The sequence below is a fragment of the Lineus longissimus genome, chromosome 12, assembly GCF_910592395.1.
Source record: "Lineus longissimus chromosome 12, tnLinLong1.2, whole genome shotgun sequence".
NCBI lineage: Eukaryota > Metazoa > Nemertea > Pilidiophora > Heteronemertea > Lineidae > Lineus > Lineus longissimus.
Window position 1 is genome coordinate 15292102 of NC_088319.1, and position 25001 is coordinate 15317102.

The window sequence follows — 25001 nt, forward strand, 5'->3', positions numbered from 1 at the left end:
GGCCAAGTAGTCAAGGCCTCCATCGAGTGCTGTGGCAATGATACAGACAAGGGCACATTGACTCGAACCTTGAGTCAAATTCACTTGGATTGTTTTGTTGAAGATGTCCGTCTGTAGTTCCTGGGACCTTCCTCTTTTAGCTCTCCAAAACACTTACATGTATTTGGATAATTGAACAAAAAGAACAAAGCCGCAATTATTCAACTCTGACCAGCAGTGTTATTCCCTCTAAAAACATTACATCACATACACAAAAATACATTACCAGCAAAAGTCTTGTAGCCTCCAAAGAATGACGGCCCAAACATTCAACGGAGACTGTTAGACAACACTCATATTTAAAATGTCCTAAAATCATCATCATTTTAACACCGTCTGTGGATGGGGAAAAGGGACTCCAAATTGTGAACAGATTTTTTTCAACGACTTCTCATATTCCTGATTGAGTTTTGCCGATTGCTGTAATCCATACTTCAGGTCCTCCACTTCATCAAAAAATCCCTGAAATAAGAAAAAGAATACAAGTAGTTGCTTGGGTCAAACGCCAAACACAAACTTTAATATAATTTGTTTGGGAGGGTTTTGAGACTGGCAGCCATTTTGGTACAAATTTCGCTGAGTCACATGGGGAATACTGCAATATTGGTCAACAAAGTAGACATTGAGCATTGGGCAGTAAGGACAAAGTTACCTTGTCTAAACCTTTCAACTCCTTTTTGAGTCTTTTGTTCTCTTTGACTTGTCGATCTCGGTCCCTCTTTATGCGGTCAAGTTCTCTAAGGACACCTACAATGGAATGATGGGATAACAATTATTGAAGCAGCAAAGATACAGTGCAAGAGAAACCAACCCATTGGCTTGAGCGAGTAGGGTGAAGTGCCTTGCTCATGGACACAGCAAACAAGGATGAAATGGCTGCCACCCTCCTGACAATCCGAAAGTCAAACTCACAACCTCCAATATAAAAGCCTGCCGCTTTAACCACGATGCAACAATCTCCCTCGACATTTACTGGGCCAAAGATTTTCTCTCACCTGGGTCCCTGGGGGAGAGGGATGTCGACCGCCGCCTGCCCTGGCGTGTATTCTCTTTCTCCTGTTCCAGATTGTGAACTCGAGCCTTGGCACTGACCAGCTGATGTTCAAGATCGGTCACCCTCAACTAAGAGAGACAAATTGACAATTGTTATACACTTTTTTGGTAAACCCTGTAGCCAGTGCATACAGACAATGTATGTAATGCTAGAATTGATTCTGCAGACAGAGTCTGGAGTCTCTGTCAACTATGAAGCCACTTCTTACATTTAAGCTGTTGATGGTGTTGGCATGTTCATCATTGGCTTTTACTTCTTTCTCATATCTCTTCATCAGACAGTTGTGCATGCTTAATAACCTGCAAAGGAAACCAGACCTCTAGAGTGAACAGTCATACCAGAAAATGAAACTACACGTGCACCAGGTGTCAATTTTCAGGTCTTGATTATGGTATGACAAATTGCCGGTGCTTGGTTCATATTCAAGGCTTCAGTAAATAAATAAACAAAATTTATCAATTTCATTATCTGACACTTTTGTCTTGTCCACATAAAGGCCGCAGATCTTGAAAAACAAAAGACTCAGGCCTGAGACAGGGAAAGCAGCCAAACAATTTAACAGTGAAAGGGAGAAGATCACAAGGTTTTGCTTACTTGTTTGCCTTTTCTTTTTCTTCCTCCAGCCTGAGCCCCTCACGTCTTGGCGGCCCATAGATGCCAGACATCACTGACTTTGGTGGATCTGTTTGGACATATGTGCTGCAAACATAATCAGTAACTTTCAGCACCAACATTAACAAAGACCTTCTGGTTGTGACATATGGAATTTTAAGATACTTCTGCTAGCTTTCAAAGCCATGCGAGGACAGGCCCCCAAGTACCTGTCTGACTTTTTAGAGATCCGTCAGTCACGGCGAGTACTTCGATCAGCAGATACCATCTCGCTAGTGCTCCCGCGCACAAAGACTAGATTTGGCGAGCGTACATTCCAGTGTGCCGCAGCAGCACTCTGGAATGACCTCCCTAGTAATATTCGAAATGCGGACTCCATCACAACTTTTAAGACACTCCTGAAGACCCACCTTTTTCAACAACATTACGAACATTAGAATTGTTTATTGTTGTCAAAGACTATATACTTCTTATAGAGACTCTGTTTTTGTTAAGCGCCTTTGAACGGCCCAATATAGGACTGATAAGGGCGCTATATAAATGTGATACATAGATAGATAGATAGAATCTATAGGAATTGAAACAACAATCAAATTTATCGCCAAGAAGCTCACACCTACCTTCTGGTCGTGACATATTCCTTCATCATGTCCTGTATGCGCAATCGTTCTCGGATATCTCCAAGTTCTTTCTTTAGTTCAGCATTTGCTTGCTTCACTTTCTGTAATTTCTTTTTCATTTGGGCATTTTCTAAAGTCAGCTGAAAGAACATTAGATTAATATAAAAGATTTTAAAGGAATTCTTTATTCCTTATCATGTTACACCATTGGTAGGTATATGTTATGCAAAATCTCTTGACTTGACTTGACTACCTCGGCCGCTCAGTCATATACGACTTATGTTCCATTTCCATGATTTTGACAATCATCTGTATAGGCCTACTTCCACCTTCTCTGCTCCAAACCAACACAAAAGACCCGCCTTCATTCCATGTGAACCACCTTTTTAAGCGAAGGGTCACCCTTTTTGAGACACCCTGTAGTAAAGGCTGTACATCAGACATACATACTGTGCTGTGTAAATGCACTGCATGAAAATCAGCATAGGCCTACATTTTTTGATCGGAAAAGTGAAAACATATGCTCACCTGACTACATTTATGAATATTTGGGATGGTCATGATGGTATCAACAATGCCCACGTATGATCAAATCAATAAAATCGCAATCAATGCTCTGAAACGGGAGAAATCTGAAGAGTAGTTGGATATTATTTTCAAAACAACCGCCTTTTGTTTAGTTTTTGATTTACTAGAAGCCTGATGTAACAATAATGGTCAAAAGATTCAATCAAAATCGGTGGTCAATTTTTAAAAATAGATTTTATGCACTTATCTCAATATAATCATACTGTGTTTTTAAATTATAGAAGGAGGTAAATTTACAACAATGCTCAAATAAAATAAACATCTCATTATTTTATGAAATAGGACAAGAACAATTTGGTCCGAAAAGTGGCAGCACTTGTCAATGACAACGAGCAAATAGGTTGAAAACTACCTTGTAAAATCAATGATTTTGTGAAAAATATATGATAATCAAAAGTTAAAATGATAGCAAACGAACCATTAGACCTTGATAAATGTTTCGAAGTTGGAAAGTCTGTTGCAATAGAGGCTGGGAAGGTAAGAATCCCCGTTGGGAGCTGACTGAGGCCATGGATCATGGATGGCTGCTGGCTAGTCTTAAAACTTTTAGACGATAAAAGAAAAAAATACTTCAAAGAAGCTTCTTTTACCCGATTGTCTCAGCCAATATACGTCTATGGTTCATTCGACTAGCTGCTGGCAGTCTGTGCCAAAATGAGTGACAGCGAGTGTCACTGACAGTGACACTGACTGGACTGCAGTGAGGGGTTGGTAAGTGCAAGACTACCTGGGGAGTCTGAGTGAGGCCGGGTGTCCGTATGTGCATGCCATGGCCTGTTGTGAGCACAGGCATAAGACTTCAAGAGGAGCTGTAGGCTATCATGTAATTAATTGAGAATCAGAAATAGGTCGAATCGAACCGGGAATAAGGAATAGGAAATAAGTAAGTTACTTGAACTCAGTGTTCACGCTACAGAATTGCAATTTTCTTGAACATTTTAGGTTATTAAAGAAGCATTCAAAAAGGAAAAAAGAATTGAAGTGAAAGGTTCTGCTATCGATCTCGTGACGGAGACTGATCAGAATGTGGAGAAGATGGTGATTTCCACAATCAAGGAGAACTTTCCCACACATTGGTAAGACCACTGAACAAGAAGGGCATGAACTTATTGCAGCCTATTCTTAGACTCACAGAATTGGTTACTGGTTGATGTGGACATACTGGCCCAAACCGAAGAGGCATCAGCCCTTCAGCTTCGATCAATGATACTTTAATCCTGGCTGTCCTTGAATTGAGATGGGGGCTACAAGCTACAAAATTTATTTTTCCAGTTTGGTTTGGTTTTTAAACTACAAAAAAACTGAGTACTTCCAAGTTGGTATAATGCCATTAGATCTTGATTTTTCACTCATTTTCCTTCTGCAGTTTTATTGGTGAAGAATCAACTGCTGCTGGTGTGAAAAATGAACTCACTGACGACCCAACATGGATAATAGATCCCATAGATGGCACAACTAACTTTGTCCATACGTGAGTAGGCCGTGAAAATCTTCTTAAAATGACTTTTTCAGGGCTTCATTTTAGCTGTCTGCTTAAATCCTCAGGAACAACAGGTAGACATGACATTTGAGAACCTAGGAGTAGGAGTCTGACGGAGGCAATTGCCAGAGCTTGCAATAAGCTTTTATCCACAGTAGCATGTGGCCAGTGCACATCCTTTGACAATGTGTACTGATGTAAGGCCTACAAGTACATCAACATCAACTGAAGATTGAAAGATGCTGATTCTATAATCTTTTTCAGTTGGTTCTTGTTTGGCTATCTTGGAAGGAAACTTGAAATAAGTCATGTACTTTCTTTCAGATTCCCCTACACATGTATATCCATCGGTTTACTGGTCAACAAAAAGGTAGGTTGTTATTTAAAACTTGGCAAAGAGATTAAGTCTTCAAGAAAACATGTTTACATTTACTGCTTTAGTTTGACAGGGCTTTCAAAAGAGCCCTCAATCAGGATATTTTTTGTAAAACTACTCAGAAAAACTCTCCTCAGTACACTTTGTAGTCATCTGAAGTTCAAGCCTGTCTTTTTCTCGTAACTCCCTTAAAGGCCAATGCCTTGTTTTAAGAACTTGAAATTTGTAATAATAGATTTTGACAATTTCTAATTGATGGGATGCCATTGTGTTGACAGATATCATGATATACAGATACTACATGTATATATACCAAGTTTCATTAAAGCTGTGTACATGATAACCGCACCACAGCATTGTGTATTTGCATATCTTTTTTCCTGAACCATGATTAAAGTATGGAGGGCATACCCCTTTAACCTCCTTAATATTTGTCTTGCAGCCAGTGATAGGTCTTGTGTACAGTCCGGTCCAGAATGAAATGTACACAGCTCAAGCAGGCAAAGGTGCCTTCTGTAATGATGAAAGAATCTATGTTTCATCCTGTAAAGGTATGTTGTCGACGAAAATAACAAATATTAGTAATCGGTGAGTGCAATATGACTGTGTGGATTTTGACATCCGTAGTATTTTATATCAGTCTTTATTGAAATTTATGCTCAGTGCATATAATTATCAACATAATTTGAAATTTTCAAATCAAATTTTTGAATAAACGGAGCAAGCCTTTAAAGGTGTCTTTCTGATAAGTTGTGACATCCATTTATTCCTCCAAGGCAATAAGGCCTAACTGACCTGTATTGCTTACATTGTATTTCAGGATGTTCTAGTTCTTTAGTATTAACTGAATATGGCTCTAGTCGAGATGATGCAAAACTTCAACTCAAGATTGAGAACATCGGGCGTGTCGTCCGCCATGTTCATGGGCAAGTTTGCATGTTGCCACTTGTGCATTCTCTTTCGATGTTTACTATGTCCTAATGGCAGTTTGTGTCTGTTTATCCTTCTGTTCAGCACAGTTTGTGCTTACATGTACATGGCATTTGATCGTAACCCTTGCCTTGTGAAAGAGAAACATTTAAGAGGATTGTCAAGCATTTATGACAACATTCGTAACTGACTCGCGGTTGTTTTGAACAATCAGGCCCAATGACCTACATGGCAGTGAAAAGTCTCTCCAAAAACTTTAAGGCTGGTGGGTTGTGGGAGACGCAAGCAAAAGCAAGAAACAGAACTTTCTTTTTTCTAATAAGACTCACTGCTGTTGAACATCTGAACATGTGAGGAGACTGATGTGTGGATATTTAAAATAGCACTGTATCATTGTTGTTCTGTCGCTATGTCATCCTCTGTCGCTATGTCATCCTCTGTCGCTATGTCATCCTCTGTTGCTATGTCATATATCCTCAATCCCTGTTGATCACGCTCAAAATCATACTCCATACTTGAGAAGCTGCATAAAATATCCTGAGTCAAGGTTATGACGAAAAGCATTGCAATCTCTCAAAGAATCTGATTTTGTGAAACAAGCAGTACCTTTTGAGATAAGTTGTGGGGTATCATCAACATTTTAAACTGGTGGTGGCTGTATTCACCTTTGTGTCACTCCTTTCAGACCTGCAACTTGCTTTGATTTTGACTGATCATGGCTATTCAAATGATCCAACAATCGTGGATATAGAGTACAAAAATATGAGACTTGTAAAGTCACACTCACGCGGGTAAGCTATGGCAAATGGTTCATGTATGGGGAGTCATCCATAAGGTATATAACTATATAATGCACCTGGGGGAGCCTAGTAAGCATAACCTCCTCTACATTACATAAGGTCGTGCATGGGGCCACTTTCGCGTAAAGGTAAGGGGGGTTAAAAGTTGGTATTCAAATTTGAACATGCTCATTTTCTCACTTCCAGAATTCGTTCCGTTGGGTCGGCCGCCATGTCAATGTGCCTAGTGGCGTCAGGTGCAGCAGATGGATATTACGAGTATGGCTTGCATTGTTGGGATATAGCTGCAGGGGTTCTGCTTGTAGAGGAGGCCGGTGGCATCAACATGGATCCACTAGGTATGTTAAGATTCATTGATATCAATCAATCAATCAGTAAATTTGTGTTGTGCCCAAATCATAAGATTTAGTCAAGGACTCTTAGGCGCTTTGAAAAGACCATTTGAAAAGGTGTGCCTCAAGGTGTTTCTCAAAGAGGAGTGAACTCTCTGCTCTCCTTATGAGTGGGTGTACAATGTAGTTTGTTCCAGACATTTGGAGCTGATGCAGTGTCACGCTGGAGAATCCGATCCATTTTCTGAGGGCATTCCTCGGTTTGGCTCAGTTTGATTTTTGATATGCTTGAAATGTCATCCCTTCAAACTCATCCTTGATTGGCATTATGTTTTTTTCTTCCAGGTGGACCTCTGGACATCATGAGCAGAGGCATCTTGTGCACTTCGTCCAAGGAACTGGCTGAACAAATATCCAAGGATATTCAACCAATTGAATTTGAAAGAGATTGAGTTTTTAAGACTTTCGATATGCTCTGAAAATTCACTGGACACCTCTCTATTAAGGACACTGCACTTGATTTCCATTGATATTGACCTCTGTAACCAAGACTCCTCTTGATCAAGGACAGCATTTGTCTGCCCCAAGGGTGATAGAGTTTCCTATTCGGGAAGCTATGTAGTAATTTATACAGGGTGGATCAATAAGAAATGAAATGCCAGACAAAAATAGGTAATCAAAAATACGTAAATCAAAAATCAGACATAGTGACAATACTATTACTAGCCTCTTATAGTAGGATGGACAATCTCTTGAAATATTTTAACTTTTGTTGGTGTTGTGCTAGAATGGTAGAGATGAAAGAAAGGGTAACTGGTAATTATTGATACAGTAAAATATTAGGCCAAGTAACTAGTCAGCTATTAATTGTTTACATGTATTTTGCTTATTTTTCTAATGTTCTTTTAGAATCGTAGAAATTTAGAACATTTGTTTAACTCAATGTGTACGTGTTTATATCCATATGCAATAAAAATGAAGGAATCTATTTAATACTGTCTTGGTGTTTTTCCATTTACTAGAATAATTTTATGGACAGATGGGACCAAAAAACATCCTTAGTCACTAAAAGATTCTGGTTTTACGATCACACATACCTTTAACTGTCAATTTAAAGAGTTAACCAATACTCTTCCCAGCTATTTATGGGAAATTATAAAAATTTGATAGAACTAATGTGCGTTTAACGTCTGAAGACGAAGTTGATATATTCTTGAAACTCTTCCATGATAATTGCAAGCGCATACATATATCTTTAGTTTTAATTCATTTGTTGCATTGAGTTATGAAACATAAGGGGCCTATGAGCTATGCCTTTATTCAATGAATAAATTATTCCCACGAGCCGAGTTTGCACCTGTTGGTGAAAGCCATCGCCTACTCCATTGGAACGCTGATCGATACAGTCACTTACTTGGGCTTAGTTGACACGCTTGACATCGGTATAGGCCTAGACTCTACACAACTGACTGGGCCTGTTGCCACAGTTTGCCTCTCATTTTCACTACACCAGTCAGTGAGGAATTACGGGACTAGTGATTACGAAAACGCAATAATCGGGTAAGTAGACATACTTTTTTCAATGTTGGGAAATGTTCAGCCTCTTTTAAAGTGAGTTATGGAGTCCCCCTGAAGAGTAAGCCACGTACATATTGCAAGATACGGATTGTGGTGGACATTCATTTCAGGTAAAGAAAGATATCTTGTTCCCAGATATCTTTCTATCTCGGGGACGCCGCGCTTAAAATCGCCTCCTTGCAAGCCAGGGCGCTTCGAGGGCGCTTTTAGTCGACTCTGTCTGTAACATGGGTGTCGGCCTCTTTTTTTATACGCGATGAAATAATTTAATTTTAGTTAGCTGTGAGTATATCAAGTTGTATCCTGAATCTCAGACCAACACTCGGCACTGAGGACCGAGCTGATGTAAGGTGTGCGTAGGGAGAAGGATATGTTCCAGGATGACCAAGTTGCGGCCAACTGTATCAGGCGCAGCTATATAGAGGGAGTCGGCGCTGGGAGATGTCAACGATCCGCATTTTACGGAAGATCCTTAAATTTTATATTCATTTGTAAAATTTGCAGATATCCTTTTATCCTGTGGTCAAAAGTAAACAACGTAACAGATTCTTTACCGGACAATATGATTATCTATATCGTATTTGGGCCAATGATACTTTTTAGGCTTTAGTTGCACCGCTCAGTTTTACTGAATTATTCAAGGTTTATTTATTCATTTATTTATTTATTTATTTATTTATTGGTACACGTGGAGAGTACAATTGAAAAAAACAGGTTGAATTTCGTGCAGCGTGCGTACATACATGTTGGTGCGATGTGAAAAGTACAATAGGTTACAAAAATTACTCTATATTTTGATCACCAACAGGCCAGCTAGGTAATCACATCTATCATTTAATTTCGCTCGAATATACTGAAGTTTCTTGTGCCCCTCATCATTAACATCTCTATAAGATTATCAGTGACATATATAAGCAGTGCATGGGAGAGGACCGTATACAAAGAGGCGAGACCTGACAGCGCGCCAGTGTTCGAACCCATAACTCCTAGATATCAAAGCGTTGCCACCGGCGGGATCCACACTATTGCCCTCATCTTTGGCAAATATGATTAGTGACTAGGATGAATAATGTATAAAAACAATACCTGATGTTTATCAATTCTTGATTTATATACACTATATCCAAATAACTTGGTTTGTCATGCATATCCACGACTCAATTGTAAAATGATGAGTACATTGTATACGTGATGACAGCTATTGCAATATTGACAATTATGTGAGAGTATTTACAGACAGAAATTCAATCTAAAAGTGAAATAGACGAATACGATTAAACTGGTGCACATAAATGTATCCATATATGTACGGTAGTTACATGACAGCTGGCGAGACGCTCTATTTATTACTATGTGCATATCGTGGGTGCACGTAGCAGACTTCGGTCACTAATAATATCCTTTGTTATAAAGGATCATCGGTTGGTTATTTGAAAATTTAAATCATAGCAATTACATATTCTTGATAGTATATATCAGTCTACACAACGGCAATAATCAATTTTCGGCGAAATCACCTCTCAGGTCATTCTTTGCGCTATATAGAGGCGCCGATTCTTACCTCACAACGCCACATAGTCAAGTAAAGAAACGAAATCTTCGAGTTGCAACCACTAAGCCCGCGCAAACGATTGCTGTGCTTCGCGGCATATTTTCCCGTAAAATCACCCTAAAACAAACCAGAATGTGTTAAATTTGCACTGTTGCTGATCAATCGGCGGTATAGAGACAACAACATGCCCGCGTTAGCTCAAATTTTGAGCGTTAACTCCTTTAGTATATTTCATACAGTAGTATAGAGTTAGGACTTAAAGCTAACGTTAGCGCTAACGCCGATTCAGTGCCTCTGGTTGTTGCACCTGGAGCTCGAGTCGGGCGCTAAGTTCTGACTGCTCATTTCGTCGCTCGTAATCGTTCAGCGTTCTACATCAGAAAAGAAAGTCGAGTAAACTTCCACCCCGGTCGCAGTTTCAGTTGAAACAGTTTCACGGAAGAAATCCGTATTGGACAGCACACATGCTTTGGTGGTCAGTTCGTAGGAGAAAGACATACACGCGTCGTTCTTGTGGCAAAGACGGGAACACTGAATTAATTCTTCGGCTTGGCGCTGCGTCAATCTATGATCGCTCGGAATGGCCCCGTCGGAAAACTTCTTAAAAATAGAATCTGGAAAGAAGATTTTTTGGTTGTTGATGATTTATTGATGATCAAAGCAGACGATTAATTTCATTAACTGCGCATTAAAAACAATTACAAATGTATATGATGCGTCTCCATGACCATGAGTGCAGTAATGAACATGCGATGTCGTAGATATACTTGTATCAAACGAAGCGACTATGAAAAGGACTACTGATTATCTCCCCATATTGTCATCGAAAGCCGGAACCGTTAGCAACAGAATTCTGTTGGCCCGCTGGATTAAGACGTCTGTTAAAGCTGAACTGTTCCTTAAATTCATCTAGGTATATGCCCAAAGATGCATTCGATCGGTATACCAACACAAAGGTGGACCAGGTCTATACAGGGGAGTCAGGAAGGCCAGATTAAGATACATGTACATGTACTTAAACTCGTCGATCTCGTACAGGGCCTTCTCGGAACTACTCACGACCTGCATATTAGCCACTGGTCGAGTTCCTACCTATAGTTCCCATTTAACAAGGAGGATTGACATTTGTGCGTCTTTTCGGTTTGCAGGCCGGTATAGTGACGCACCACCGTAATTCTCCTTGTGCCCCGCCCGACTTACCGCTCTTTTTGGCGATTTTCATGCAGAACTTCCTTGCCCGTTGCATATCATTGAAGGACAACGTCACGTTGAACAGCATCGCGCAACACATCTTCCCTTCGAGAAAGCTAATAGATTCAGAGAGCCGCCTACCCAAATATGTTTCCGGTGTTTTCGTATAAACTTTCCATCCGCCAAAATTGTTCGTCTCAGACTTATCATCAACCACTCCGACCAGTTTCGTCCTTGGCAAATCGTGCGAAACGCCTATGAAATGCCACGTGTTGGCAGCAAGCTTCAAACTGAGAAATTCTTTGCCACGAGATCTATGCGGTGATCGGCTCGGCATATTGACAAATAAATTTGAGGATGGGTAGGACCATATATGCAGCGCATATGGTGAGTTTTGGTTGTAGTCTATAAAAGCTGATGTAGATTTCGCAGTCTTAACAAATGCTGTAAATGTGAAGGATCCATTTGCTCCAACGTCCATGGACTCTGAATGAGGGATACTCAAATATGATGTGATTCGTCCGTAAAATTCGTATGCGGTGTTTTGTTCGCCCATTGGTCCGCTTGTAAGTTTGACGTCATGCGGCGTGGCGTGATTCCGGTATCCGGACGAATCTCTGCCTCCCCATGCGGAATTCATCATCCAGATGCCGACAGGTGATGGGCTGAACTTGGCTGAAATTGAAGAATTGTATTTGTTGGTCTGCGCCAGGTTTCCGCAGATAATGGTAGCGCACTTGCCATCCGACACACTTGTACATTGGCCAATCAAAGCCATTACATAGCTCGAACCATATAGCCCTACATCCTAGGATTTCCATCTTCCCAGTAATTTATCACATGACCCAATCAGACCCATCTGATTGACTCCTTCAAATGAGGACAACATAATATAGGCCTAGTGCACAATTCGAAATGTTCAAATTCAATTACGGATTTCAAATTTGTAACGAACGGTGTAGCCGAAGTCATTAAACACCAGCTGTAGTAGGCCTACACAATCCGAAATTAATATTCGGACGTTTTGACCCGAGGACGTCTTGAATGGACAGCGAGCGTTCCATGAACTATCATAAAAATCATTCAAAATGACCAAAAATTTTGTAAAGTGCGAAACCTACCGTAAGTTGCGTAGGCCACGAAGGCCAAATTGATGAAGAGACTAGTAATAAACATACCGACCTCTCATCAGTCGGCATGGAAGTGACTATAAACCGGCCATGCCTTCAGTGTTGCTAGGCAAGTCATTGGGCAACAAATTACAATTATGGTTAATATGACAAATTAACAGCAAACGCAATGTTAGACGCTGAGTGCCTAAAAGCTTCTTTTCGTGCAGAGAAATATCATTACAGTAGTATTGAACCATGCACCATTGAAAAATGTGGCTTTAATTTCCGCAAAACTTCGATCGATGTACATTTATACCTATACCCAAAATACCTTACTTAATGATTAAGTTGTTATCCGCTGTAACCAAGGCTATAAGAATGAAGCGTCTCTCAAAATATACAATGTGTATTCTTACTGTCAAAGAAATTATGGGCTGAAGTCCGGTGTGCACGCTAGAGCTCGAAGCATGGTGAATGTGTGCGAGGTCTTGTTGCATTTGCAGAGATCTGTGGCACCGTGGATGGAATTACGGATGAGGCAATGTATCTTTCGGAATTGTTGGTATCAATAATGTGGTTGCTACTTCATTTGCATTGAACAATTTACAGAATTAATTTTGAAATGATTTTTAATTCAAATCAAATATAAATGCCAATTTGTCTCTCGGGAAATTAACAATACACTGTGTGCCTATTTCAACAATCATCAATGAAAAAGAACGTATCAAATTTTCCGATTAATATCATAACAATCCCTTGGGAACGCGGAATGGCATCAATATGCTTACCATTTCATCGAACCGCCATGCCATCTGAAAAAAACCCCTATGGTGTGCAGGTTGATTAGTGCCGCGAATTCCCCGTGCGGCATTATCGGCACTGGTGGTCGTGGGCTTGGTTGCTCAACCCAATTGGTTTATCTCGCCCAGTGCACCAGAGACCATCCTGAGAGTATCAGGTGTTCTTAGCGCTAGCTCCTACGTCCCGCACATTGTGGTGAGAGAGCAACGAATCATAAAATTTCTGATATTCTCAGGATGCCCGAGACCGTCGCAGGGCCATATACAAAGACGCTGCCCGACAGCGCGTCAGTGTTCGTGCATTACTCTAAGACTGATCGTTCTCACCGCGATCCACACCACTGTTGCCCTCATCTTTGTCTTGAATAACAATGTATCGACAATAATTCATGTATACTAATTCTTGATTTACACACTGTATCCAAATAGTTGTGTCATGCATATCCACGACTGAATGGTTAACTAATGAGTACATTTTATACGTGATGACAGCTTTCGCAATGTTGACAGTATGTGCGAGTATATTCATAGACAGAATTTCAACCTAATTGTGAAATAGATGAATAGTGTAACCAGACTAAACGATTTTTTCGATTTGGAAAGAGGCTTTGTCACATCACCACTAAGCCCGCGCAACTGATTGCTGCCCTATGCGGTATAGTTTCCCGTAAAATCACCCTAAGACAAACAAAAACGCGTTGTTGTTGAAGACAAACGCCAGCGTTAGCCCAACTCTCAAGCGTTAACTCCTTCATTATATTTCATTTACACTAGTAAATGTACATTTGAATAGGATAAGCCAACGTTAGCGCTAACGCCGATGGAGCAACTTGCCCTGGTTGTGGCGTCTGGAGTCGGGTGGAAAGTTCTGACTGCTCGTTTTGTCGTTCCAAATCGTTCAGCGTTCTACATAACACTAACGAAAAAAGAAAGTCGAGTAAACGTCCATCCCGGTCGCAGTTTCAGTTGAAACAGTTTCAAGGAAGAAATCCGTATTGGACAGCACACATGCTTTGGTGGTCAGTTCGTAGGAGAAAGACATACACGCGTCGTTCTTGTGGCAAAGACGGGAACACTGAATTAATGCTTCGGCTTGGCGCTGCGTCAATCTATGATGGCTCGGAATGGCCCCGTCGGAAAACTTCTTAAAAACAGAATCTGCAAAGGAGATGGAGGAGTTTAATTGCCCGTCGCGCATACAATGTACATGTACAACATTTAGTTACGGGTTTATCAATGAATGCATAAAACAACTTTCACAGTGCACGCAGCTTCGTAATTCTCCTTTCCCGCCCAACTTACCGCTCTTTTTGGCGTTTTTCATGCAGAACTTCCTTGCCCGTTGCATCTCATTGAAGGAGAGTGGCACATTGAACAGCATCGTACAACTCATCTTCCCTTCGAGAAAGCTATTAGATTCAGAGAGTCGCCTACCCAAATATGTTTCCGATGTGTTCGTATAAACTTTCCATCCGCCAAAATCGTCCGTTTCCGACTTATCATCAACCACTCCGATCAGTTTTGTCTTCGGCGAATCTTGCGAAACGCCTATGAAATGCCACGTGTTGGCAGTTAGCTTCAAACTGAGGAAATATTTCTCATGAGATCTATGCGGCGATCGGCTCGGCATGTTGGCATTTAAAGTAAAAGATGGGTAGGACCATATATGCAGCGCATATGGTGAGTTTTGGTTGTAGTCTATAAAAGCTGCCGTAGATTTCGCAGTCTTAACAAATGCTGTAAATGTGAAGGATCCATTTGCTCCAACGTCCATGGACTCTGAATGAGGGATACTCAAATATGATGTGATTCGCCCGTAAAATTCGTATGCGGTGTTTTGTTCGCCCATTGGTCCGCTTGTAAGTTTGACGTCATGCGGCTTGGCGTGATTCCGTTGTCCGGACGAATCTCTGCCTCTCGATGCAGAATTCATCATCCAGATCCCGACAGGTGATGGCCTGAACTTGGCTGAAATTGAAGAATGGTATTTGTTGGTCTGCGCCAGGTTTCCGCAGATAATGGTAGCACACTTGCCATCCGACACACTGTACATTGGTTGATCAAAGCCGTAGCACCAACCATATAGCTCTACATCCTAGGATTTCCATCTTCCCAGTAATTTACCACATGACCCAATCTGAGCCATCTGATTGGTTCCTTCAAATGAGGACAACATAATATAGTGCACAATTCGCAATGTTCAAATTCAATTACGGATTTCTAATTTTTGGGAACGGTGTAAGCCTATAAACACCTCCGAATTAGTTCCTCCGAATTAACGTTTTGACTGTACAGCGTTTCATCACGGATGTATGATGATGTATAGCACATACACATATAGTGCTATAGGCCTACATCCGTGGTTCCATTGACTATTGTACACAATTTTCAAATCACAAAAAAACATGAAAAAGAGTTGTAAAGAACGAAACCTACCGTTAGCTACGTAAGCCATGAAGGCCAAATTGATGAGTATTGTAAACATACCGACCTCTCATCACTCTCGGTTTGAAAGTAACTTTACATATTTATATATTCCACGCCTTCAGTGTTGCTAGGCAAGTCATCTGGCAAAATATTAAAAAAATTTATCGTTAATATGAAATGTTCAAAGCGAAACGCAATTGTTTACGCTTATTCGCTAAAAGCTTGTTTTCGTCCAGTGGAATATTATAAACGCAGTTTTATTGAGCCAGCGTTGAAATTTTATATGCAATTTGTATCGAATCATTCACAAATTTAATTTTGAAATGGTTATCAATTCTCAGCAAACATCAATGAAATTGGTCTCTCGGGAGGTAATAAACAATCACCCGTTTCAATAAACTTTATCTTATCTTCAGAGTTGAATTTTTTCATAAGTTCAAAATTCTGAAACAATTTCACAGCCAAAAAATTTGGGGGCTGATGACGTTTCTTCATTTTGAGCAGAAAAAAAACAAGTGAAAAAAATATTTGGACTTCGACATATTTTCATCCTTTAGATTTGATTTTTTTCATAAGTTCAAAATTCTGAAAAATTTTCAAAGCCAAAATATTTTTGGGACTGCTGATGTTTCTTCATTTTTTTGCCGAAAAAAAACAAGTGAAAAAAATATTTGGATTTGAAAAAAATTTCATCTGTAGCACGAAAAATTTGCCGCAATCAATTTCTTAACAGAAATCATGGCAGCATGATGTTCGATTGGCTTGGTTTCTCGGAGTCTTCTCGTGCAAAACTCTGAATAAGAACTCTTCAGTGCATTGTCGAAGTTTGTGTTACATGACGAACATCCGAAAGTGATTTCAAGATAGTTTCAGACCTTGCCATACGGGGAAAAATAACAGAGCGACTCATAAACACTAGAATCACAAAGAATACTCAAGTATCAAGATAAAAATATGTCTCAAGAGAAACATTAAACGAATTTATATCATTTCTTTTACGAACTCCACAGTGCTCTGGATCCGGAAACCCTGTGATATTCTACACCGTGAAACTCGTGACAGCCTTTGATTCTGAGCGTTATTCAACTTGCAAGTTGACAAAAGGCCTTAACGGGAAATGGACGCATGATATCATCTCAACATGGAACGCGCCAGGGAATTTCTCAAGGAACAAGCGCAATACTACTCCGAAGTCTTCACCAGGAAAAAGAAGGTTGTCCCGGAGCAGTCGAAGCTGAAGCAATGTCTTAACGTGTTCGACTTGACGTCGCTTGGCGTGGGGAGCTGCTGGGGCGCCGGACTCTACGTCATCGTGGGACATGTGGCCAGAAAGCAAGCCGGGCCTGCCAGTTTTCTCTCCTTCTTGTTTGCGGGTATTACTTCTTTCTTCTCGGGTGAGTAACTTTTTTTACTTCTTGGGTCTGGGCCTGGTCCAAAACAACTTTTGTCGCTCACGTTACCGTTACCTTAACGTGACGCCAAGTCCACACTGGGAGTATACCATTACCATTATAAATACATGCATATAGAAGGTGCACCCGTTCATGATAGTGTATCGAAATGTCACTCAATTATCGAAACATCTGGCCTGTGCGATGACTAACTTCACCAAATTCAAAACAATATTATTAAAATTCAGGACATCTGTAGACATATAATGCATCAACGTTACACGTATACATACGTAGGCGTGCGTAAGGATCATGCACATTCACTCCAAGCTTAAAAACACTCTAACGTTTATAGTTTCACTGAGACCGCGTCTAAATTTTCAAGAAGCGGGAATATTATGCACATTGTCACTCAATCCTATTAGGAATGTTAATAATTTGATAGACGATGGGTTACGATCTCCCAATGAGAGGCAACCTAGCATTTGCTGCGGAGCAAAAGTACGCGGTGTGCAAATACATTGTATATATCACTAAAGCAACCCTTTCTAGTGGCGAGGCTAGGAGTTTCGATGAGTTGGCAACACCAACTTCGTTAACCTCCCTCCTTGAAAAGTCATATACCGGCATGTGCATTACCCATCCTGCCCCATGACCTTTCTCACAGATATTGCTTATTTTACTTGCAGGAATGTGCTACGGAGAGTTCGGCGAGCGCGTCCCCCACACGACCGGCTCGGCTTACATGTATAGCTACGTGACCATTGGGGAACTCTTGGCTTTCGTGACGGGCTGGAACCTTATTCTCGAATACGTCATAGGTCTTGCCGTGAACAGTGTGGCCCTGAGTAATGGTATTGACGCCGTCACGGGGGAGGCGATAAGCCAATTTCTCGCAAACCATACATTCCCTGTCATCGGTAGGTAGACTTGTTCGGTGCCACAGGAAAGAATCCATGTCAATTGAATACTCTGCTACCATTATCAGAAATGCAGGGGCAAACAAAGTTGCTAGATGGAATATGCAACGACAAGGCATGAAATATGCATTAGGAGTTGGCGAAGTGGAAGAAGTGGGCGAAGTGGGGAGGGGAAACGGAGGAGGAGGAAGAGGAAGAAAAAGGCTGACCAATTCCTCTTTTCTTTGCAGGTCGGGAGTACCCGGACATCGTCTCTTTCTCACTGTGCATGTTGGTGTCCCTCCTGGTCGCCTTCGGCGTGCAAGTCTCGGTCACCGTAAACAACATCATGAACGCGGTCAACGTGGGCGTGGTGATCTTCTTCATCAGTGTGGGCGCATTCTACGCCGAGCCGACCAACTGGACCGACAACTTCCTACCTTTCGGAGTGCAAGGGGTATGTATTTTTTTCTGCGCTGGATTCATTAGAAGACACAACAAGATATGTAACTCTCTTTGTAAACGAAAAAGAAATAGTGTAAGCTTACATCGTATTTCCGTCTCAGTACTTTATTTCCCAGAAATATGCCATGCCCGATTCTTACAATCCTGAACTTCTCTGCAACCACACTCGGCACTAATAACGAACCCAGTAACGTGTCCGAGGAGAGGAGCATACGACTGACTCTGGTATCCGAAAATGGATTCCTACCAGTTTCTTACATTATCCCTACCACTGTGTCATGTCAGATTCTTACCAACTTCTTCACACGTTTCTTCCAGCTAAATAACCAGTTTCCGACACGCGAATTTCTATTCTCTCCTCTTACTTTGTAGGTTCTTCGTGGCACTGCTACGTCCTTCTTCGCCTTCATCGGCTTCGATGTGATCGCCACCATGGGCGAGGAGACGAAGAACCCCTCGAAGACCATCCCGAGATCCATCATAGCTTGCCTGCTGGTCTCGCTCTCGGCCTACGTAGGAGTCAGTATCGTCCTCACCCTGATGGTTCCGTACTACCAGATAGCTCGCAGGGCGGCATTGGTGACCGTGTTTAAAACCCGCGGCGTCACGTACGCCCAATACGTGGTGCTTGCGGGCTCGATAACTGCGCTGTCCGTTGATTTAGTCAGCGCTGTGTTTCCCGTTCCAAGGATCATTTATGCCATGTCCAAAGATGGATTGTTTTTCTCGTAAGTAGATTGAGTCGTTTCTTACCAACAGCAATACAGGGGGTTGACCTGTTCTTCTCCTGATCTCAGCACTTCTCACGATCGAACCACTTGATCGATATCAAGCTATAAAATTGATCAATGATTCGACTCTCCAGTTCTAATACAAGACCTCTGCGACAACGATCTTGCAGACCTTTGAACACTTGCTGCAGATCAGACCTCTATCTTTGTGCCGCCAGCCATTCGGTTTTTTTGGCTGCGTGAGGACCACGGTGGGAGGTTCATTTCATCATTTCACTATCCATACTTTGCAGGCCGTTTGCTGTCATCAATAGTTGGACTAAGACTCCGTTTCGGGCCACTATCGTAGTTGGTCTATTCTCCAGTATTATCTCTATGTTTGTTGGGCTGAATCCTCTGGTTGAGATGATGTCTATAGGTGAGCAATTTAAGACCGCTTTCTTTGCTGCGAAATCGACACAAAGACCAGACCAAAACATGCCGTCATGACCATCGGACGGCTTGGTGTCGTCAACCTGTTTGTCTATCCAGATTGAACAGTATTGAACTGCCCCGTGCAGTTATTTGGGGCCTGGCTTCGTATTCAGAAACGGTGACGGTAACGGTCACTGGGGTATCAAAACGTGTTCCATTCTTGTTTACTTGTAATCAATGGTGACTGAATGTAAGTATAGAATATGCATCAGCCAGTTTTACAAAACGTCATTTCTTCTTCCAGGAACTTTATTTGCGTACACCATCGTATCCGCCTCGGTTCTGGTCCTACGGTACAGACCACACATGGAGGACTTCATGCCCCCGGACTACATCGGGGACTTGCAAGATAACTCGACCACGGAAAACGGTTATATAGAGCTACCCGACATCAACCGAGACAGTGATACGCATACGCCGTCACAATCCGACATCGCATCAACCATGTCAAAAGACGATAGAAAGGAAAAACTTAGCATAGATCTCAAAACGAAGGAAGCCAGCACGGAAGTAAAAACAAAGGAAAACTCCCACCTTGATCTCGATAGGACAATCTCCTACGGAACCCTGAGTGAAACAATTAACTCTAGTACTCCACTGACCAAATCATCTGAGGAAAGCTCTGAAATTCAAAATGGCGACCCTGTGGAACAAAATGGCAGAGTCCATCTAAATTCTCCGCCACCAAAAGACAAATTACCCTTGTGGCGGAAGATTCTCTTCCCGCCAGTAACTGCAACAGTAGAAACGTCAAAAGTAGTGCAATATACTGTAGTGATTGTGTTTGTTTTGTTTTTCGCCATTGACGCTATTTTGCATTTTGCTGTTCAGGCGTTGATAGACGTAAATGCTGGCGTGATATTCTGTGTTGTGATATTAGTGATATTGACAGCTGGAGCGATGATTGTAATAGCCAGGCAACCGCAAAGCAGGTGAGAAACCATTTCATACACCATGCCTATTCTTAAAGCCACCATAAGTCGCTCTAAAAAAGTGAGAATGGGCGAGTCTTCAGGCAACCTTTTAGCAGAAACACGAAAATTGATGTTCTAAAACGTATCTCGGACAGAATATGGCATCTTTTTTCGCAGTGCCACGCATTCACACTGATGCACAAATAGATGTCTCAATCAAAAAATGTTTAGGCTTATGAATCAAAATTTCCGAAGAGTTCAGGATCATGTCTTCTGCAGGCTTGAGGTTTAAGGAATTGACACCTCACTGCAATCGGTCGTCTCGCCAAACGCCGCGAGGATGGAGTCAAATCAAAATGTACAGGGCAAAAGTGAGGCGTCGTACAGTGGTTTGGAGTTGCATACCAGCTCCACCCAACCAGTGTTGGTTAGAACCAAAACCGACAGTGAGGTTTCAATTTCATTTCTAAAACGCTTACAATTAAATATATATAACTATACTTGTGCCAAATCAAATGATTATGTTTGCAACACCAAGACTACGACGGCCAGAAAGCGGCATAATGTGAAATACGTAGAATATGACTCTGCATTGAAGCCAAGGTGTTCCATATCTCTTCCAAAGTTGAAGCGTGTCTGCGACACAAAGGCATATTACAGGTAAAATTGATAGGCCTATTGTACAGGCACTCTTCAACCGACTTAAACCCGTCAATACAGGGAATACTCGTAATCACTTCTTCTTATTTGCAGACATAAAATCGGATTCAAAGTGCCAGGTCTTCCCTGGTTCCCTTGCATAGGGATCTTCCTAAATATTTATCTCATACTAAACCTGTCGCCGATTACGCTCGCCAGGATGGCTGTCTGGTTAGCTATTGGTAAGTTGAAGGGTGTGTTCTGTGATTTCCTTGCCTCTGTATGCAAATTGGATGCATATCACCCAGCCCTCATGACATTCTAGGACATTCGTGGTTCCCAGGAGCATGAATGGAAATTGCCGGCAGAGATTTAAAGCGCCTCTGCTACCGGTAGCTTCATTCGTCTCGAGAGCACCACGTCCATACATCTCGATCGGACTACAATCGGTCAAGAGGAGATCTTTTCCGACTGGTGAGACGCTCAATCAACGGGATGTCAGTAATGTTTCCTGCATGGGCGAAAGAAGGTCACCATTCATCGCATTTTGAGATTTTACAAGTGCGAGTAACTTGATGACCGTGATCGCTAGTCTAATCACAGAGAAGGCATATTTCTAAGATTTTTAATTAGACAGTATTCTATCAGCCTAGTCTAAGGAAAAATGCGATGTGTGAGGTTTGAATGCAGGCTGGTTGATGTAAAGAGGACGATCATTCGAATCGTGAAAGCAAACCTCCTTTTTTTCAACCGCCATGGTCATTGTTTTAATGGACGTTGTTGTGACATCTTCGGTTTTCTCCGATTTCAGGTTTTGTATTGTACTTTGCCTACGGTGTTAAGCACGCAGGCGAGGCTCGTTGGGCCGACCAGGAACTGGTGTTTGAGGCTCACGTGGACGAAGATTCCGTCTTGACCGAGACATCGAGTGCTTACGGGGACGCATCGGAGGAAAAGACGATATACTGCCGACCTCGCCGGGACGACAAGGAGAGGAACATGGATTAGACTATAGCCTCCTGCGAGGAGAATTTCTGTTCACCTAATCTCTAGTCGCTCGAACCTCAATAAATTCCCCTTGGATTGGCCTACCATGTAGATGCATCATATATGGTAACATTGAGATGTCATTTTTCATGATCGGAGGCAATCCTTGAATTTTATTGGCCAATGGATAGACATCACGTGGTCATTATTATAATGTCGTTCCTTATATGAAAATACGTTAATTTCATTGGCCAGGAGGCATCACGGGGCCATTGTCATGTTGTCGTTCCTGATAGGATAATCTGTGAACTTCATCGTCTCGATCGAATCTGACGTTGTTTTGATATCGTTCTTCATGAGATCTGTGAAATTTTATTGGCCTGGGGGCATCACGTGGTCGCTATGATGTTCTTCACAATGAGATAAGTCATGAATTCCATCGGCTGGCGTATCATACGGCTAATGATGGCCAGTTTAATTCGATTAATTAGCTTTTGATATATGTGTATATATTACAAGCACGCGATATTTTGAACGACAATACTCAGCTTAAAACTCAATCGGTGTATACAAGCTGTCAGTGACAATTATATGATTATAATTCTCAGTAATAACTATATATTATAAGGGTGAGGATGATAAATTCATTGAATATATTATCTAAGACGCCAGAGATGTGTAGATAAGTCAACAATAAACCATGTCAAATGAAAACGAAGTTTATTCGATCAATAGTCAAATGCCCAATTGACGAATTTGAAGAAAGAATTGCATGTTTGGATCTACCAAGGGGTCTTCTTCATGCAGCATATCTGACGTTTGGTGAACAATCGTAGTATTGGCCTACGAATCTGACCCGCCCTATGGCAGCAGGTAAAAGTTGATCCTAAGTCAGTGCCTCATTTCACTGGCCCTACTCCGCTTTTCATTGGCAGGAGCATTGCGCCCACAGCTAAACATCGCAATGACATCTTCCCGAAATTTGTTACACCCTAAGCAGTAGACATAAAAGTTCGCTGAAGGGTTGATGTAAAGTACGAAGTTAACGGTTTCGTATACCGTTTTTCGGATCATACTAATCCGCGATGTCGTTGTGATCAGTTGGTCCAAATAGTCATCGACCCAGTAGAAAACAGTCCAAGGGACATTGGTGACGAAGAAGATCAGAATGATTAAAATCAGAAGAACTGTGACGTGGCCATCTTTGTTTGTTTTCCCTAATTTGGATGAATTTTGGCTCTGAAGTCGTAGTGTGCCGATTATAAGAAGATTTAGAAGAAGGATTGTACAGAATGGAGCCGTGAATATTGTGACTGTGTGGACTTTGTACCAGACGCCCGAAAACCAACTTGGGTAAGCTGGATTGAACACACAGATTGATTGGGCCACGAGACCATCGGTGTTGATGTCACGGATGCTGCAATTTAGAGAGATTGAACATATATTAAGCAACATTGGTGTTTCCCCCATGTCCCCTTTGACCGCTGCAATCAAGTTGATCAAAATAAGCGGCAAAACACCTACCTACCTGAACGGAATCGCCACTACTAATGTTAACATGACGATACAAGCGGCTGTAATTCTCGACCGCCGCATCGAGTTCCATGACGCAATTTTCAAGGGAAACTTCACCGCAAGAAATCTGTCGAAGGTCATGGCTACGACCGTCCAGTTGGACGGGCCATACGCACTGAAAAAAAGCGGGAGAATCTTGCAGACGACCCTCCCTGCTTCAGGCCCGAACAAATAATCGGGATAAAAATTTATGATGGTCTGTAAGGTCACGTGACCGAGTAGACAGGAAGTGTCGAACACGGCAACCATTCTCATGTAGAAGCATGCCGTTTGTTTTGCGTACTGGCCATTTCCGAGGACCAGGAAGGCCAACAGGTTCCCGACAGATCCGACCGGAATCACAAAAAGCGGAAGGAACTTGGTGACCGCCAACAAAATGGCGTTCGATATGACGTCACTTTCTGTGTCGAGGATTGTGCCGTTGAGGTAACTGTGTGTTTTCGTGGTGTCGCTGGAAAAGTCACCATCGGAAAGCAAGCGCCTGGATAAATATGAAGAGCCATCGGTGTTCCGCGGGGATCCATTCTTAAACACACCACCGTCTGACTGAATATTCCCACGTGTATGAGTACCAAACTCATTGGCTTCATTCTCGTTCGTTCTCGATGGCATAGAAAAACAAGACACGATTCTCCAAATGATGATGATAACCAAAGTGACATGCGTAGTTGATCTGTGCATCCTTAAGCAAGAAAGATATGATTTATACCGATCTAAGACCGTTTTTCTTAACACTGAAGAAACTTGCGATATGATACACACATGGTCGTTGAACGCAATTTAAAATGTATGCACAAGGCGTCTACGCTCGGTGAAACTGTAGGACTAGTGATTCTGAGGACACAGGTCAAGCGCGAATAGTTTCTTTGAACTGTAACATAGAAGAGACAACTGTCGACGACTTTGTGTAACTTACTCTGACCTACCTGACCCCTCTCTACAGACTTACTTTTAAGGTTGTCATGTTTATCTCAACTCCTATGGCTATCTAAAGCAAGGCCAATAAAAGCCACTTTTATATATGAATTTAACACAACTTTATGGTCCTGAAACTTGTCCATGTAAAAACGGTATACGTTGGAATGAAACACGAGGCAGAAATGCACTACCAATGCACCTGACACTGTCGATCAAACTGCCACGTAGAAAGTTTTGAAGTGCAATGTATAAAGCAACAAGAGAACAACCTCGAAACGGGTTCATTTGATCGGTTGAAACGAGAAGTGTCAGTTTCAGGTGTAAGTATCAATGGAAATACAGCAAGCGATCGAAAAACATCCAGTTGAAAAGAATTGTATCGAGTGGCACCTAACAATATGTTCTTTATGAGTATCCGATAGCGGCCGCGCCTTTCGGTTTAAATGCACATATCATCATATTACAGTATACCATGTCGGCCAAAAACAAATGTTGTAAAGCACATACATAATGTGCA

General features: G+C 41.7%; 5 protein-coding genes across 9 annotated transcripts; 2 read left to right on the top strand and 3 right to left on the bottom strand.

The window, feature by feature from the left end:
- Nucleotides 1-247: 247 nt before the first annotated feature.
- On the bottom strand, nucleotides 248-3002 carry LOC135496968 (centrosomal protein of 290 kDa-like). Its single transcript, XM_064786577.1, has 7 exons — nucleotides 2854-3002; nucleotides 2326-2465; nucleotides 1688-1792; nucleotides 1302-1392; nucleotides 1035-1161; nucleotides 692-786; nucleotides 248-501 (listed from the first exon to the last, which is right to left on the bottom strand). The coding sequence occupies exons 1-7, from the start codon at nucleotides 2884-2886 to the stop codon at nucleotides 361-363; spliced, it is 732 nt and encodes a 243-aa protein (XP_064642647.1). The 5' UTR covers nucleotides 2887-3002; the 3' UTR covers nucleotides 248-360.
- Nucleotides 3003-3229: 227 nt separating this feature from the next.
- LOC135496966 (inositol monophosphatase 1-like) lies at nucleotides 3230-7816 on the top strand. Of its 2 annotated transcripts, none has more exons than XM_064786574.1 (8): nucleotides 3230-3390; nucleotides 3856-3989; nucleotides 4280-4384; nucleotides 4718-4763; nucleotides 5212-5320; nucleotides 5590-5695; nucleotides 6686-6837; nucleotides 7177-7816. In XM_064786574.1, exons 1-8 carry the CDS (start codon nucleotides 3316-3318, stop codon nucleotides 7281-7283), a joined length of 834 nt encoding a protein of 277 aa, XP_064642644.1. In that variant the 5' UTR covers nucleotides 3230-3315; the 3' UTR covers nucleotides 7284-7816. The 2 variants fall into 2 exon arrangements, with proteins under 2 accessions (XP_064642644.1, XP_064642645.1); XM_064786575.1 differs by lacking the exon at nucleotides 5590-5695 and adding an exon at nucleotides 6385-6490.
- A 436-nt stretch (nucleotides 7817-8252) lies between these two features.
- On the top strand, nucleotides 8253-23350 carry LOC135496955 (cationic amino acid transporter 2-like). Its single transcript, XM_064786560.1, has 9 exons — nucleotides 8253-8391; nucleotides 16502-16885; nucleotides 17572-17802; nucleotides 18033-18238; nucleotides 18619-18974; nucleotides 19271-19395; nucleotides 19696-20383; nucleotides 21119-21246; nucleotides 21816-23350. The coding sequence occupies exons 2-9, from the start codon at nucleotides 16633-16635 to the stop codon at nucleotides 22010-22012; spliced, it is 2184 nt and encodes a 727-aa protein (XP_064642630.1). The 5' UTR covers nucleotides 8253-8391; nucleotides 16502-16632; the 3' UTR covers nucleotides 22013-23350.
- LOC135496965 (uncharacterized) lies at nucleotides 12455-15552 on the bottom strand. 2 transcript variants are annotated; one of them, XM_064786573.1, is made up of 3 exons: nucleotides 15501-15552; nucleotides 14367-15032; nucleotides 12455-14222 (listed from the first exon to the last, which is right to left on the bottom strand). In XM_064786573.1, the coding sequence occupies exons 1-3, from the start codon at nucleotides 15547-15549 to the stop codon at nucleotides 13981-13983; spliced, it is 957 nt and encodes a 318-aa protein (XP_064642643.1). In that variant the 5' UTR covers nucleotides 15550-15552; the 3' UTR covers nucleotides 12455-13980. The 2 variants fall into 2 exon arrangements, with proteins under 2 accessions (XP_064642643.1, XP_064642642.1); XM_064786572.1 differs by lacking the exon at nucleotides 15501-15552 and having other exon boundaries at nucleotides 14367-15351.
- LOC135496963 (somatostatin receptor type 4-like) lies at nucleotides 22883-24671 on the bottom strand. Of its 3 annotated transcripts, none has more exons than XM_064786569.1 (3): nucleotides 24516-24671; nucleotides 23520-24248; nucleotides 22883-23408 (listed from the first exon to the last, which is right to left on the bottom strand). In XM_064786569.1, the coding sequence occupies exons 2-3, from the start codon at nucleotides 24245-24247 to the stop codon at nucleotides 22883-22885; spliced, it is 1254 nt and encodes a 417-aa protein (XP_064642639.1). In that variant the 5' UTR covers nucleotide 24248; nucleotides 24516-24671. The 3 variants fall into 3 exon arrangements, 2 of the variants coding, with proteins under 2 accessions (XP_064642639.1, XP_064642638.1); XM_064786568.1 differs by having other exon boundaries at nucleotides 24493-24671; XR_010448743.1 differs by having other exon boundaries at nucleotides 23330-23408; nucleotides 23516-24671.
- Nucleotides 24672-25001: the final 330 nt, after the last annotated feature.

Excerpts from the sequence above, each read along its gene's own strand:
- LOC135496968 (XM_064786577.1), bottom strand. The coding sequence starts at position 2,886 with ATGACCATCCCAAATATTCATAAATGTAGTCAG. Across the intron at positions 2,466-2,853 it reads ATATTCATAAATGTAGTCAG|CTGACTTTAGAAAATGCCCA; the intron begins GTGAGCATATGT and ends ATGTTCTTTCAG. Across the intron at positions 502-691 it reads AGTTGAAAGGTTTAGACAAG|GGATTTTTTGATGAAGTGGA; the intron begins GTAACTTTGTCC and ends TTCTTATTTCAG.
- LOC135496966 (XM_064786574.1), top strand. The coding sequence starts at position 3,316 with ATGATAGCAAACGAACCATTAGACCTTGATAAATGTTTCGAAGTTGGA. Across the intron at positions 3,391-3,855 it reads TTGCAATAGAGGCTGGGAAG|GTTATTAAAGAAGCATTCAA; the intron begins GTAAGAATCCCC and ends TGAACATTTTAG. Across the intron at positions 5,321-5,589 it reads CTATGTTTCATCCTGTAAAG|GATGTTCTAGTTCTTTAGTA; the intron begins GTATGTTGTCGA and ends ATTGTATTTCAG.
- LOC135496965 (XM_064786572.1), bottom strand. The coding sequence starts at position 15,117 with ATGTACAGTGTGTCGGATGGCAAGTGTGCTACCATTATCTGCGGAAAC. Across the intron at positions 14,223-14,366 it reads GAAAAACGCCAAAAAGAGCG|ATTCTGTTTTTAAGAAGTTT; the intron begins GTAAGTTGGGCG and ends TCTCCTTTGCAG.
- LOC135496955 (XM_064786560.1), top strand. The coding sequence starts at position 16,633 with ATGGAACGCGCCAGGGAATTTCTCAAGGAACAAGCGCAATACTACTCC. Across the intron at positions 16,886-17,571 it reads TATTACTTCTTTCTTCTCGG|GAATGTGCTACGGAGAGTTC; the intron begins GTGAGTAACTTT and ends TTTTACTTGCAG. Across the intron at positions 18,975-19,270 it reads AAAGATGGATTGTTTTTCTC|GCCGTTTGCTGTCATCAATA; the intron begins GTAAGTAGATTG and ends CATACTTTGCAG.
- LOC135496963 (XM_064786569.1), bottom strand. The coding sequence starts at position 24,247 with ATGCACAGATCAACTACGCATGTCACTTTGGTTATCATCATCATTTGG. Across the intron at positions 23,409-23,519 it reads GTAGTGGCGATTCCGTTCAG|CATCCGTGACATCAACACCG; the intron begins GTAGGTAGGTGT and ends TCTAAATTGCAG.